At 33.9% G+C, this 15709-nt stretch overlaps 1 protein-coding gene across 4 annotated transcripts in view; it reads right to left on the bottom strand.

Moving 5' to 3' along the window:
• Window positions 1–3879: 3879 nt before the first annotated feature.
• LOC134530617 (uncharacterized) overlaps window positions 3880–15709 on the bottom strand; it is a 111672-nt gene continuing 99842 nt past the window's right edge. For 3 of the 4 annotated variants that reach the window (XM_063365611.1, XM_063365612.1, XM_063365614.1), the window contains 2 exons: window positions 13571–14446; window positions 3880–5331 (listed from right to left, as the gene is read on the bottom strand). In XM_063365611.1, coding sequence (XP_063221681.1) covers window positions 5147–5331; window positions 13571–14446 — 1061 coding nt within the window. In that variant the 3' untranslated portion in view covers window positions 3880–5146. The remainder of the gene's footprint in view (window positions 5332–13570; window positions 14447–15709) is intronic. The other variant, XM_063365613.1, reaches the window with a different exon arrangement.

Genomic DNA, 15709 nt, shown 5'->3' on the forward strand with positions numbered 1-15709 from the left:
GCTGCAAACTGATCCTACTGGCAAATCATCAACGAATTCTGGCCTCATTCATTTTCCTTGAATAATATCATTGGGGGAATGGCTACACCCGTTGCACTCACACAAGTGACAATCGTTACATTTCCCCCGTGCTCATTGCCAATGATGTGGACTCGACGTGAACCTTTTTCTGCTAGCACTTTTGGTTCTCTGTGTAAATTCAGTCTGCATCCTTTTTCGTCCATGTGGTCTTCCAAAAATATTGTTATCCTCGCAAATCGCTTTGATTTTACTGAAATGGTTTTCAACTACATATTTGTTTAATTTTTGCGCTCTAGCAGGATTGAGGTTTTGCCCTTTTCTGATCGAAAGTCTAGGGTTATGTATCAGAAATTGTCTTGCCCATTTACAACTCTGATTTGCGTAATGTCAGAAAACTGATGTTTGATGTTGTTTTTCTCACAGTACTTGTACACACATAACCTTAAAACTTTCGGTGTAACAGTATAACCAACTTCGGCAAGATGCTTGATTCGAGAACAGAGTTCTGCAGTTTGTTCTTCAGACAAAGTGAACTTACATCCTAACTTTGATTTGGTAACTCTGCCAGATTTTACATATCTCCGCAAGGTCCTGCGTGGAATACCAAAACATTCAGCTGCCTTGTAATCTGACATTTCTTTCTTCTTAATTGCTTTTAAGGCTTTTTCTAGATCCTCCTATCTCCACCTGCCTCTTTTCTTTGATGGCGACTTCATTTATGAAAATAAGAAACCATTTATTGTAGACAACAAAGCAATGATAAGTTATTTATATATTTCCAGATTTTAACATGATGAAATTTTAGAAAGTTTCAACAAAGATATACAATAAGCCAAAGTATTAACTTCCGTTATAAAAAATATCAAATTTGAAATAAATAATGTTATATAGGGAGGGAGAGGAAATGCAAATCGAAAATAAACTCAATATGGCCTACTAGGCCATATTGGTACCTATTGCTTCATAAAGATTTTTAGGTTAGAAAACATTGTTATTAATTTTCTTGCGAACTGCTATGACACTACTTTAATCGAGACACTATTTACTGTCAAAGAACACATAAACAATTTTCATACAATTTATTATATAATTATTATAAACAAAAGTTACCAACATTAAATTTATAATCCACAAATGCCTTGTAACAAATAAACACACTTACTCGTTGCACCAACAGCTCATGGATACTATGCACCTGGTAAACGAAACACACTCTTCTTGTTACTTTTAGAAAAGGGTGCTGGCACCATATTTAGTATAGATGGTGACATTACGAAGAACTAGTAAATAGGCCATATTGAGTACTAGGCCATATAGGGTACAGGTACCTTATTATGCATTAGACTCTTTTGAAATAGAGTACACAAAAAATTTTTTTCGGTTATGCACTATCATCTAACCTAAATATTCTATATTAGGCTATTTACCGACACTAAAAACAGTTTATACACTTTTCTTGAGTTTTTTCAATTCATTCTCTATTTCTAATAATTCTCCTTTTTTTCTCTTCAAGCAATTTATCCTTTTTCATTTGGAGTAATTTGATTTCATGTGCAGCTCTTTTTCTTGCATTTAACACATCATCCTGTTCGTTATGTTTCCTTCTTAAGTCTTCCTTCCGTCTTGCTGAGGCATTGCGAAATAACAAAATAATTTTTTTTTGTAATCTGATGCGCAAGAGAAAAAATGCCCTCTTAAAAACCAAATGAATCAATAATCAAATCTGAATTGTAAGTACTCCCACCCTAGCCCAAAACAAATTATTCCAAAGTTAAAATACCCACCTGGAAGTGAAAAGATATGATCATGAACCAGTCTTTGCGCTACAAGAGATTTCTCTTGAAGATTTTCAACCAAAAAATCTTTGTTAAAAGAGAAACTTCTCTCTACCACTTCATTTCCAGGGAAACAAATTAAGAAGCGTTGGAAAAATAGGATTAATTGAACATGTGCATCTTGCATAAATGAGTTGATCAAATTAAAAATGAACTTGTCAAGGCTTTCCTTCTTCCAGTTGAAACATTTTGCAGCTTTCAAAACCTTGTGAACTCTCTAAGAATAATCTCCCATCAGCAGGTGCCAACTGATTGTGTGAGATGGTTCCTGAATGCAAGCATGCGCCAAAACGCATCCAACATACTTCAAGTCCTGCAGAAGCCCATCAATTTGCAACAGTTAAGGAAATGTATCGAAAAATATACTACGAATCTCTGGATTGTGTGATTGGAGAAGTTGAGAAAACGTTCAAACAACCAGGGTTTGAGAAATACTGTAGGCATGAAATGGCACTCGTTCAACATCCTGCAGAATGGAGTGAAGATGTCACTATGGTGCTGGACGAACATAATTTTGACATTACCAGATTAAGTCGCCAGCGGGAAATGTTACATGAACTTAATCCGGTCTCAGTACTGTGGCAGCCATAGCATCGAAGTTTAAAGAAATGCAACACGAAACACGTTGTTTATTCACAAATACTCAGGAATTACTTCGATTGCTCCTGGTAATTCCTGTCACATCTGCAACTGCTGAACGATCATTTTCAATGCTTCGAAGACTGAAGAATTATTAGTGAACTACAATGTCTCAAGAGTGATTAAACCATTTGTGTATTTTAAATTGTTATCAGGAAATGGTGGATACAATTGACACCATGGGTCTTATGTCAGAGTTTGTAAATAAAAATAACTATCGTGTGCAACTGTTTGGCAAAGTCTAGTTTTGGTATAACTAAACAACTAAAGTAAATTGTGAATGCTTGTACTGTTTCTTGTTGACTAAATTGAAATGAACATCCTAACAAGAAAGATGGCTCTAACATTTGCATTTGAGTTTTTAACTTTCCATTTTGTATATTTGATGAGTATATTAAAATTTAAATATTAGTATGTTGTTTACTATACATACTTTTAATTTTACAAAACACTTTTATGAGTCATAATTATTATATATAACTAGCTATGTCAAGTTATTTAGGAAGCATGTAGGTGCTTGTTTCATTGAACTTTTTTTCTCTTTAACATACACAAGGCCTAAAAAATGTTATTTCCACTAGCCGTGTAATCAATTTTTAGATAATAAAACTGCTTAAATAGCACCATTTTCCACCATGAAATACAAATTTTCCCGGGGGAGGACCCCCGGACCCTCCGCTTCAATAGGAGGGATCAATGATTCTTTATAAAAAGGTATATTGCCCCCCCTTTGAAAATTTAGTTGTTGCGCCCCTGGTTACCATGGCCACAAACTGTAAATGCAATCTGTGTATACTGAATAACTTGTAAGGTTTCCAGTGAATTCTTTTAACATTATCTTGTAATTTTCATCTTATTAGAGTAAACTCAAGCATAAAAAAAATGTATATTGAACCACCCAGGCCCTGTACCTCGCAAGAGGAATTTTGTCCCCACCCCTCCCTCTTGACGGCCCTGCCCACAGGCTCAATGACCCTGCTGGGGATCGAACCCAAATAGCCTTGGTGAGGGGAAGGGAGAAGAGGAGTGACAAATTACATCCGCACATCCTACTTGCACACCTGGCACGGCTTGGGAATGTTTGGGTTGGCTTCCAGTGAAGCCAGTTGTTAATTGGGAAGCGACCCCCGAAATACCATCATTAGCCTGGATGTGGGACACCTGTCGCTGTTCCTAATTGTCCCAGCCGGCTGCGTGGAACATGCCCAGCCCGGCGACTGAATGGTCCAGCTCTTCTGCTTGAGTGATCAATGACTGCGTTGTAGTATAGTTTTGAATTAAAATGTCTTCACAATGAAACAAATCTAGATTATTACCAACCTGCACCACTTATTTATAGTGTATTTCATCATAAGGGAAGATAGGTAAAAATAGTACTCAGGAATGTTCTATGACTACATTTTAATCTAATTTAGATCTAACTGTATAACAAATACACTGCCATAGAACTTAGTACTTCAATCTCATCAACAAGTAAAAAAACTGTTACGATAGGATCTTTTTTCAATCCGAGTAGTTTTACACAAACAGTAAATTGCATCATAGTGTTACGCCCTTCCGGTGACATGACCGAAAGATATGCGACATATATATGTATGTATATATATGTATAGACAGTACACAGAGCTGACCTGGGCACTTCTGCACTTGGCTTAAAGCATAACATGTAAGAGCAAGACAAAAAAAGATTATTTTATATATATGTACACACACACAGCACAAAAGAAATGTTTTATCACTCACCATGTGATCATACAATACTCTTGTTTACAAGCAAATTGCTAATAAATACACCTTGTACACATGGATTTCCTGCTCAAAGCCACACACATAGTATGTATATATCTCTTGACTCTTAAAATTTGTCCATATCCCCATCAATCTTAAACAAATTATATAAATACAGATCAATTCCAGAGTAAAATTAGCAAATAATAAGCTTTATAAAACTAACTTATTTCAATCAAATATTGTTGGCAGTAACATATATTATATTACAAATATTTGTACGGACAAGATTCACTAAATATTTTTCAAAACAGTGAGAGAGAGAGAGAGAGAACTGTGGGATGGAATTAAAAAAAGCTACACAGCAGCAAGCAACCACTAAATAAAAAACCTCACCTATTTCTTGCAACGATAGACCTGACACAGTAGTACAAAAGGCCTTGTTATTAGAAACTAGCAATTATTTCTAAAGCAAAATATCTCTACTACTGGTGGGGAGACAGTTTTATTTTCTGAATACCCAATTACGTACCATATGAAAGGATAACATGTAAAATCAACTCTCTCAAAACAGAGAAATATTATCATAGAAAAATCTTATAATTCTAACTCAATGTAGAAAAAAAACTGCTTACAAAAATGGCAGTAGGGCCATGTATTACAGATTTTATGAAACACAAAATAAATTACAAGAATTCACTAACGAGCACTACATGCTGCAAATATAAATTCAATCACATCTGCATGGAGGAAATACTTGATGATTGAGAAAAGAAATTCTACACTCATCAAGCATCACAAGACATAAAAAACACATTAAAGATAATGCAGTAAAAAGTTTTTTGTTTAAAAAAACTTCACATATATTTCTGACTTTTAAAGCACCTAGAGCACTTGCAACTAAAAATCTGAAGAGAGCACTTTTAGCTGCATCCAATGGCCGATGACTTTTTCTTGAGTACAATGTCTTTTATATTTAAGTGGACTTTTTCCTTTTGTTTAGGCGGCACGGAATTGAAACAAAACCGTTTAAATGCCTCCAGCTCTCTTTCTGCATCATCAATGTCCCCATTCTCAAGATCTATGTCCTTCGGTGCAAATACGTTTTCTGCAACACAAAATACACAGTAAAAAATATAAACAAGCTATGCTTCAAAGTACATGCCCCTAGAGATTTATCCATCACTTTCATTTCATACCTTTCCCGCTTTCCTAGCAAGACAATAATTTTAAGTTAACCTTTCAAACCAAATTTAAAAAAAAATTATTAATATCACAACAGTATCATTGGTGCATATTCATCAATAAGAGAAAAAAAATTTCATTTATCAGTAACATATGAAATATCTTTTTCAACAATCATTCCAAATCATCCAAAACAAAAAACAAAAAAAAAGCAACCTTTCACCAAAATTAAACAATCACATAACATGCATGAATTATTACTGAAGTCGCCTCATGATAGTTTTTTAAGATTAAGAGTAAATTTGGTTTTATGTCAGATTTGGGTAGACACCTACCGATCACATATGAATTATTTGAATTATTAAATTTAGAAATGTAATATTGTTCTGTTAGTTATTGAAAAACTATTTACAAGAAGACTGACTGCTGAGTTTCAAAATGCTTATCCGTCATCATTATACCTAAAATAGAAAGCCAGTGGCAAAGTGTGTCTGTCCAAAGGTTCATTAATAAAATATAAATTTGAACTTATTGCTATGTAAACAAAAAAAACTACAAACATTGACACAAGAAAGGGGAAGGCACGACCTGGGAATTCACTTCGGGACAAGACTTGGTACAGTGAAACCTCGTTAATATTATCCCGCTTATTACGAACAACTCGTTAATATACCTATTACTATTGCCCCGTGAAATATGCCCATTAAACACAATGAAGATTTGTTTGGTTGATACGAAATTCTCGTTATTATGTATAGCGAACAATAACAATTCCCTTCCGTATAAACAAACAGTCATGTTTACCGTTTAATACGAACCAAAGATTACCACAAAGATACGGCCCCGCCTGAGTGTCCGAAGTGTGTTTTTAACTCTTATGTTTTCAAAATCACTTGTTCGTGTGTTCGATATGTTCAGAAATCACTCGCGTTTGTACAATATTCAATATATCGAACTTCACGTGGGATTGTATTTATGTTCGATTTTGTACTTCCTTTGTATACATGAATCTGTGCCGGACCAATAAAATCAAAATATATATTACGCCTAACCCGTTTAATATTTGTGTACGTTGTAATGAAAGTTTAAGTGAATTAACTCGTGAGAATTTTATTAAACTTTAGAATTTGTACGTACACACATAAAAATGGAGGCAAAACGTAAACGCAAGGAAATTGCATTGAAGACGAAAATTAAGATAATAAATTCAGTTCGTCAGGGTTAAAAAACGAAAACAGAACTTTCTGAAGAGTTTGGTATATCAAAATCAACCTTAAGTACAATTCTAAAGCAAGCAGATAAAATAGAAGAAGCGGTCAGGATAGGTAGTAATCAAACTAAGAAAAGGATGCGCGTCGGTAAACATTCCGAATTAGAGGCCAAACTGCTGGAGTGGTTTCATCAGATGCGCGCTGCCAGAGTTCCAATTTCCGAGCCTATTATCCAAGAAAAGGCTGATCAGCGTGCAAGTTGATAATGACTTCAATGAGTTTGTTCATATTGATGACAGTGTGTACACCAGTGCAAGATTAACTGCAGAAGATCTTGTTGGTTCACGAGGATTACAGGAAACACCAAGGGCTGATGCTGTACAGTCACTTTGTGAGGGTGGTACAAGTCAGGATAATGATGGTGATGACAATGGTGAGGTAGTGCATAAACTTCCAAGAAAAAGTGACACAATCAGTGCTTTGCGTACACTGGAAAATGTACTTGCTGCAAGTGATGTGCCAATTGACTTGATTGCAGGATTTGAGAAGATATGTTCTGCTGTAAATGATATTTACAGAGATAAGTGTGTCCAGAAAAAAATTAATAATTTTTTTAAACCTATGTAAATATATCTTGCATACTTTGCATAAGAATTGCTATACACTCAACAGCAATTAACTGTACGGTAAATGTTAATCATTTTTGTCAAAACTTTGGAAACATATTAAATAAGAATACATTCATACGTATATGTATACTAATTATCAGTCTGTTATAGTGTATTTTATTAAAACTATTAAAATTGCTTCTAAGTGTATTTTGTTAGTGTGCATGTCAATATCTGGCTTCTATTACAATAATAATATTCCACATTTTTAGTGCTCTGACATGTAGGAATTCAATATTTCTAATCGAGTTCTTATTCTACCTATTGGCTCAAGAACCTCATTAATATGAACCTCGTTACTACAAACTGAAATATTTTACTCCCCTTCAGGTTTGTATTAATGAGGTTTCACCATATATAGGTAGTACCCCTTTAGGGTGTTCAAACCTCAAAAACAAGAAAGTGCGCTGGTCAGCCAATTTTGAGAAAAAAGCCTCCAAACGTTTCAGCTCAGCTTATGTATTAATAAGTATCAATTTGTCGACAGCCGCTGAGCATCTTAGTCGGTAGGGTTCTTGGCTACTGCCAAATCATTCAGGTTCGAATCTGGGTCGCGATCACTTTCTGTGTTTATTTTATGTTTATGTTTTTGTCTAAAAATAATTTAAAATAAGCATTTGTAGCAAATAAATATTTAAATTATACTAGAAATAATTAATAAATATACTAATAATTATTATACATATTTGATTATAAAAAATGTATCACTAAAATATAATTAAAATGTTTAAAACATGCATTAAAACCAGATACAAACTTGTTCATTGAATTTTCCAAAACTGGTTTTGACCTGACAAAAGTTATATGGGTAATAGAGAGCAGCTGTTATTTTATTGAATACAAAGAACGTTCCTTACTCTTAACAATCTAATGGGACGACAGTTTTCATTTATTATTCTATTGCATTAAATGTTTTGAAGGTTACAACGTGTCAGTTCACGTTTGGATTTCGCAGAGCTCGAACTATTCCATGATATATTACTCCATAATACAGATAGTTTTAATAGTTTACAGTAAAATGTCAGTGAGTGACATACTGTGCATATGTTGGTTGATAAAATGTTTGTAAGCGATGAAGAGCTTATTCATGCTAATTAAGTGTGTGAAGAAGTTTTTTTTTTGAGCAAGTGGAAGCTGATATCTCATCTGATGAGTATGAGCCCGAAGAAAGGAAAAAAAAAGAGAAGTAGAACATATCTGTTGGATTATAAAATCAAAGCCGTTAACATTACGAAGAAAAAAAAACATCCTAGATGAAATTTGAAAACACTGCAAAAAATTAATGTATCCATTATAAAAAAAAGTATTTATTCCAAGGAAAATACATAAAAAGAGAAGGAAATAAATTTGATAAATATGCAATTATTGATTCTTGGATGTATGATTATTTTGTTAAAGCCAGACAGAATTATCAACATGTAACTACAAGAAACTTGCAGCATTGGGCTATATTTGCTGCTAGACAGTTTGGAGATTTTGAATTTAAAACTTCTGAACGATAGGTGAAGAAATTCAAAAGCACTAATAACATACGTCTAGGAAAAATAACAAACTTTGTTTTGCAATAGGAAACAGCAACTTTCAAACAAGTTATGGATTCTGCAGCAACCTTTCGGAACCAGGCATTACAATTAATACCTAAATTTAACAACTTCGTCATTAATACGGACCAGTCTCAGGTATGTTGAAATAACAAAACTTTAATGTATGCTTATGCTAATTGTAATTGTTTATTTATCAATTTCAAATAACTCATGCTATTATCTGTTTTAGGGTGCCAGTACCAATCTACATTTAATAGGAATCTTACAGAAAAAGGTATTATAACTGTATTTGTTAAAGGAAGCGAAAAGTTATTAAGGAAATAGCAAAATATTGTTTTTTGATAACTCACATTATTAATTTGTTGCATTGTTTTTAATTCTACACAAGTGCTATTGCTAATGTGCGTGTAAAGAAATAAAAATTCTCATAAAAGAAAGCAGCGTTACTTCAAATCTATGACCGCGCTACTTCAAATCATGCCGTAATTTATCGGCGTCGTTACTTCAAAACAACGTTACTTCAAGGGCCAAGTGTACAGCAGCAATAGCTGGTATCATGAGCGTTGGTCGATTACTTAGTGTGTGCACAAGCACAGCGGAACATTAATACTGATTACTCGCTGGCATGCAATAGAACAGAGCTGACTGGCACACACACTGCACGTGCACCGAGTCCAGTAGAGAAAGAAATACACGCTAGCGAGCTCTACGGGTAGTTCCAAGCATACTACAATATATGGTTGGTAGCACCAACATGTTATTATGATTGTATTTCAAGTCACTGATTTGTTCCTTTTTTTTTTTTTTTGCTTATAAATGCTGCACTCTTTGGATGATTTTCAGTACTGTATTAACATTGTTTTAAGATTGAGATAAAACAAAAGGTTTTGTTTTCAGTCACACTTAATGGAGATTCTTATTTATTTTTTATGAATATATTAAAGTAAACAACAACCCAACTGAACTGTTGATATCAGTAGTACTTGCTATCTGTAGTATTAATATGCACAGGTATTGATCCAGCCATAGTCATAAAATTAACACTGTATTACATCCCATACTTGCTATCAAACATACAATGAAAGCTTATGCTATTAAGATTTATGATCACAAATAAATCACCTTTAAAATAAAAAAAATTAAACTATTCAACATGACTGCAGCCAATACGATACATTTGAGACTTCAAGAAAACTTTGAAAGAATAAAATATTAACACTAATGTCATAATTTTGCAACTTATTCAAGTACATATTTAACAGAAGAAACCCAAACTAAATTCTATTAATTGAAGTTTAACAGGAAGACAAATGTTTGCAAAAAAAGAGGACATTATGTAACTATATTTTGCCAAATTGATTTTCCCCACCACAACCTAATAGTAAAAAAATATTAAAAATACATTGTCCATTGCTAAAAGTTATTGAAATACTCACTACAATAAAAAGTTTTACTGTTCATCTGTCATTATAATAATCTAAATAATTAAAATAAAGTTAATGTTTTTCAAAACTAAAATTAAATAATAAGTAGACTTAGCTATTCAAAAAATAATTTTAATCATACGTAATTATTTATATAATGCTAATCCCAAGTCTGCCCTAAACATGCGTACAGTCCCCAGTGCACAGAAACACAAAAATACACTCATACAAACATGTGCACACAAGCATACACACTCTACATATCTCAGTGGTGTATTTTCATTTAGAGTATTAGGCTTGCCAAAGAACTCCTGTCTCCAAAAAACCTTAACAATATGAAACAAAATTCACAAAACTTTCATTAAAGCTGCATGTAAAATTAGGTAATACAAACATCTCTGCAGAAATTACTTTAAGTATCAATATTTTAGAGGTTTTGTGAATGGTATGATTTTGAAACTTACATTTCTTGCTTCTGGGTTGTATCTATTATTGTTTAGATTTTAGAAGTACTGATTCTCAAGGTATTAGCATGTCTAATCACAGATACTATCCAGGAAAGAGATAATCTGATTGTTTTTTTGAGTATTAAATAGCCTCATGTGGATCACCATAACTTATGAAGGTTTGACCAATCACGTGCAATTGCAATTAACTGGTAAAATTAGTTTAATAAAAGAACATTTTCATCTGAGAGTGGATTAAGAGTTCCAAATATTTACTTGATCTGTATCCATCTTATCTCATCTGCCAAAATACAATTTTTAAGTTTTCTACGGCTGTGAAACTGCAGGGGAAAAAATGCTTAAACCAAAATTGTTGATGTTTCCACAAAAAAAAATTACCAATGGTTGTTATTTAAAGAATGTTTTGTAACCAAGTTTCTTTGAGAACAAACACTGGGCTTGAAGTGCATGACCTATAATTTAACCTAATTTTTATTATTATTAAATTTTAGGTCTGAAAAATTATATACATTGAGATAGCTACCTGCTAAGATTAATATATTATATTATGTTTCATTACGTAAAATTTCATAGCTGAGCCTTATACAAACTACAAGTTTGTCTTGACTTAAATTACAAGAAATTATTTTTTAAATTTCAAATGCCTTCATTATATTATTATTGTTGATAAATTATTTTTATGAAATAAAAAAAATGTTGATTGTACAGTATTCTAACATAAATAAGTCACATTATTGTTATGCTACTTCTAAAAAAAATGTTACTGGATTTGCTGATAATGGAAAAACACTACTACTAGGCTACACTAATAAATTTATAATTTCTTTTAGAAGTAATCATATTTAAATAAACTTTTAAAATATTTGACAACTTTCTAAATCAAGATTTATTACGGAAATAAAACTTATTAAATACTTCTTTGCAAAAATATTTGCATAAATGAACAATACATGCTTCAATAATTCATTAGAAACGTTAACTTTTTTTTCTGTGTACTTAAAGTCTTCTACTTATATTTATTTATTTTATCTAAAAGAAAAGAATTACAGTCTTTATGATATAAATTCTCCTTGACACATTTCCCCCAAAAGATAAGTAGCTTTATATAAATTCAAAACAAAAGGAGCAATTTTCTTATTGACATTGACACAAAGAATTAGAGGGTGTGTTAATTAAATATGTCCTTAATCGTCGCTCGGAATCCACGACAACGAAAAAAATGCTGTCCCAGCACACGGAAAGTAAGTTACAGTACATTCACAGTCCAGTAAATGGATATAAAATCTAAAATTTTTTAATCAAACTTACTGTATCTTTGGCTTACATAGTGAAACACCAAGTAAAACAATCAGTATCGACAGTTACGTGTGGGGGGACGACGCACGGCAAATAGAGCTGGCAGGCGGCAGCAAAGAACTCTCAATACACGTCCGAGGTAAGTGCGTCACGCCCAAACAAATCACAGCTCCCTGAAACATCCAGGAGAGGCAAGGAAGGGAGGCTGTGTTTGCAGCTCTCGCAGGATGTGGCAGGACTATGAAATAAAATAGATGTATGCTTAATTCTAATTGCTGGCTTGTCCGCCAGCAAGAGCGCACATTTTATAAGACAGGCTATGGGAGGGAAGGAGGTGATGTGGGATGTAATATGCTGTATATGCACAGTATTCTCTGGTTTCTGGCTGACCCTAACTATGACATTTGTGATGGATTGTTCGAGAATAATCTGTAAATATATGTACTCCAAACATAATGTAGGTTACCTAATGAATACCCAGAATACACCTTATACACCACTGACAATATCACATACACACATGCATGAACACACATTAGAAACTGTATGACACAAACCTACTATACACCACTTAAAAACATACTACACCAATTTCAGAAACATGAACACATCAACACACAGCATGCATGCATGCTTACACACACACATACATTTAGGGTTAATGCAACTTTAAATTATAAAACTCCATTGCTTGCATTATTTCAAACCAACGGAAATTTTCCCTAACCTTTCACACTACTTTAAACAAGCACTAATGTGTCTTACTGTTATTTTTTATTGACTCAAAGGATCACTAACACTTCTAAAATATCAATTTCAATGAAGACATCTACTAATTGAAAGAAATTCATACTTAAAAACATGAAAACTTCTGATTACACAAAAAGCCACTGTAACTCGATGAAAGTTGTGTGTCACTTGTATTTACTTTGGGGGCATTGAGATATTATATTTGCCTTTGCTCCACCTAACATGTCTGCCTACAAAAATAAATTCATACTTCTATTTAACAAAAATAACGTTGCCAAATGCCACTGAAAATCAATATTCAACATACTGTATGCTAAAAGTTGCCAAAACAAGAAATTTAAGATACTTATAGTAGTTTCTGCAATTTTCTCTCTCATAGTTCTTAATGACTCTTATTTTATCCGACTCTTCTCTATTTACCATGCAGTGCACTAATTAAAAATATTATGCGAACATGCACAAAAACAAACAAAATTATTTTGTAACCAAGAGATATTATAAGCACAGTTTGCAAAGAAATATAATATTCTGATATTTTTAAAAAGTTTATAACAAATCAACTCAATCAAAAACTATCATAATAAAATTGTAACACTCATATTACTGTCAGAATAGTGGTTGAGAGCACTGTAAGATGGTAAGTAAGGAGCAATTAATGAATAGTTAAATTATTTTTTTTATTTTGACATACACCACAAATTGTTCCAGCAAACTTTGTGTTCAAGTCAAGAATAAAATGTAAACTACAACAGGACACATTTAACAAAGACAAGCATAAGATAATAGGTTCAAAGGTACTAACCAACAAGGTTCCAGTCATCTCCGTGGTCGTGATCACCCGCAGATTTCTTCTTCTTTCGCTTCTTCTTGGCATCGTTGGCGGCGCTGAGCGCCTGGCTCTGAGCAGCCGCCACGCGGCTGGCAAAGCTCTGAGAGCCGTTTGCCAGGCGGCCCGGCACGACAATCGACTTGCGTTGCTCCGAGAGGCACGGCTGAGGGGTGGTGGAGACACGCATCCGAGGGGGCACTGCTCCTGTGACGGGGCCGCCGAGACCTTGTCTACCGTTCTGGGGAGTTACCTTGCCTGGGTGAACACCGTTCATGCTGCTGAACTCCACCTGAGAGGGAACCCTGCTCCTGGGAGCACTGCCATCACCGCCCGGGTACTTCTGTGTGTGGAGCGACAAGTTCTCTTTGCCCTTCGAAGCAACGCCATTCACGACCGAACTAGGTGACATCTTCTTCCCCGTCTTCCCATTAGCACCGTTGCAACTGCTGTTCTTTTTCGCGATATCCCCGTTTACGATCGGGACGGGAAACCTCGGGGTAGAATCCATCGCCGGGTTGCGGATGGTCACGGTCGAACCATTCACCTTGAATATGGCCTGCCCCATGTACACACGAGAATTAGCATTCATGTTAGGAGCATGACCATTTTGTTTCTGAGAAGGTAGAAGAAAACATGGTTGGGACTGCGCCCTTACATTGTTCGAGCCACGCCCGGCGACACCGGTAGCCTGGGTAGCGATAGGGACAACACGAGTCGACTGCTGTACAGGAACCCTTGTGATGCTAGCACTGCCATTGATGCCGTTCACTACAACGTCACTGGAACCAGTCTTGTTCTTCTTCTTGTTTTTCTTTTTACTAACATTTCCAGCCATATCTTCCCGAAAATCTGAATCAAACACAAAAAAAAAAAAAAAAGATAACTTTAAGACACATGATTCAATAAACTGATTCTCAAGGTATTAGCATGTCTAGTCACAGATACTATCCAGATTAACATAATATACTTGAAAATATAAGTTTCAATACTGATTAATAGAGACAAGACTTTATGGTTTTATTTATAGTCTAATCTCATTTTTAAAACAGAATATTTTGGTGTTATTGTTTAAATTTTTATAAAAGCTGTTTTAAATAGTTATTCGACCAAAATAGTGTTAAAATTTATATGCTGCATTTTTATGATAAAATGATTTGTAATAAATTGGTCTAAAACAGATACATTCAGAACAATAAGAATAAATAACCAACCATTTGTAGTTTTAAAGTGATTCAATAAGAAATCACTACATAGTATAAAACAAAGTCTCTTCCCGCTGTCTGTCTGTCTGTCCCTATGTACGCTTAGATCTTTAAAACTACGCAATGGATTTTGATGCATTTTTTTTTTTAATAGATAGAGTGATTCAAGAGGAAGGTTTATATGTATAATACATGCATAATATAGTAGAGAAACACTGATAATTTTAGAAGTTTCTAATGTGATGTCGTAAATAAACACATTTTTTTGCGCTTACATTGCAAACGCTGGCTGAACCGTACGAGATAGATCAAAAGGTCTACAAAAAATTCAGCAATGGTATATGTCTATCTCTTAGGGATAACCCACAATAAACATTTTTTATACTTTACTTTTTACGAGAAAGAATTACTTATTTACGAAGCGATTTTAAGCGATACCAATACAGCATTAATCCTTATACAATTATGTATTTGTGCATTTAATATATATAAATATGGCCCTTTACAGCATGTAATTTAAATAAATATTTTCGAAGATATTACAGATTTAAAATGCAGGGCCATAGCAGTTGCGGCGGTACCGGCCGGGGGGCCGGCGGCGTGTGCCTATAAATAGCACTTTTATCTACGTTGTATATAAAGACATTCTGTAGTGTATTTAGTATCAGCAGCCGGGGCAGGTCGCTAGTGTACAATAAATAAATTAATTAATTAAATTAATTTTTCCGATATACATGCACTTGGGTACAATTTTTTGCCTGAAAATGACATTCCTTGAATTTCAAACATTAAAAGATTACTTATTTATGATTTGAATTAAGTTTTGTTTAAATGCTACTTGTTGTTTTGAGGACAATTCCCACCCAATTATTTTCCACTATAGGCCAATTGTGCCGACATATACATGTGA

This window comes from Bacillus rossius, chromosome 3, assembly GCF_032445375.1.
Source record: "Bacillus rossius redtenbacheri isolate Brsri chromosome 3, Brsri_v3, whole genome shotgun sequence".
Taxonomy (NCBI): domain Eukaryota; kingdom Metazoa; phylum Arthropoda; class Insecta; order Phasmatodea; family Bacillidae; genus Bacillus; species Bacillus rossius.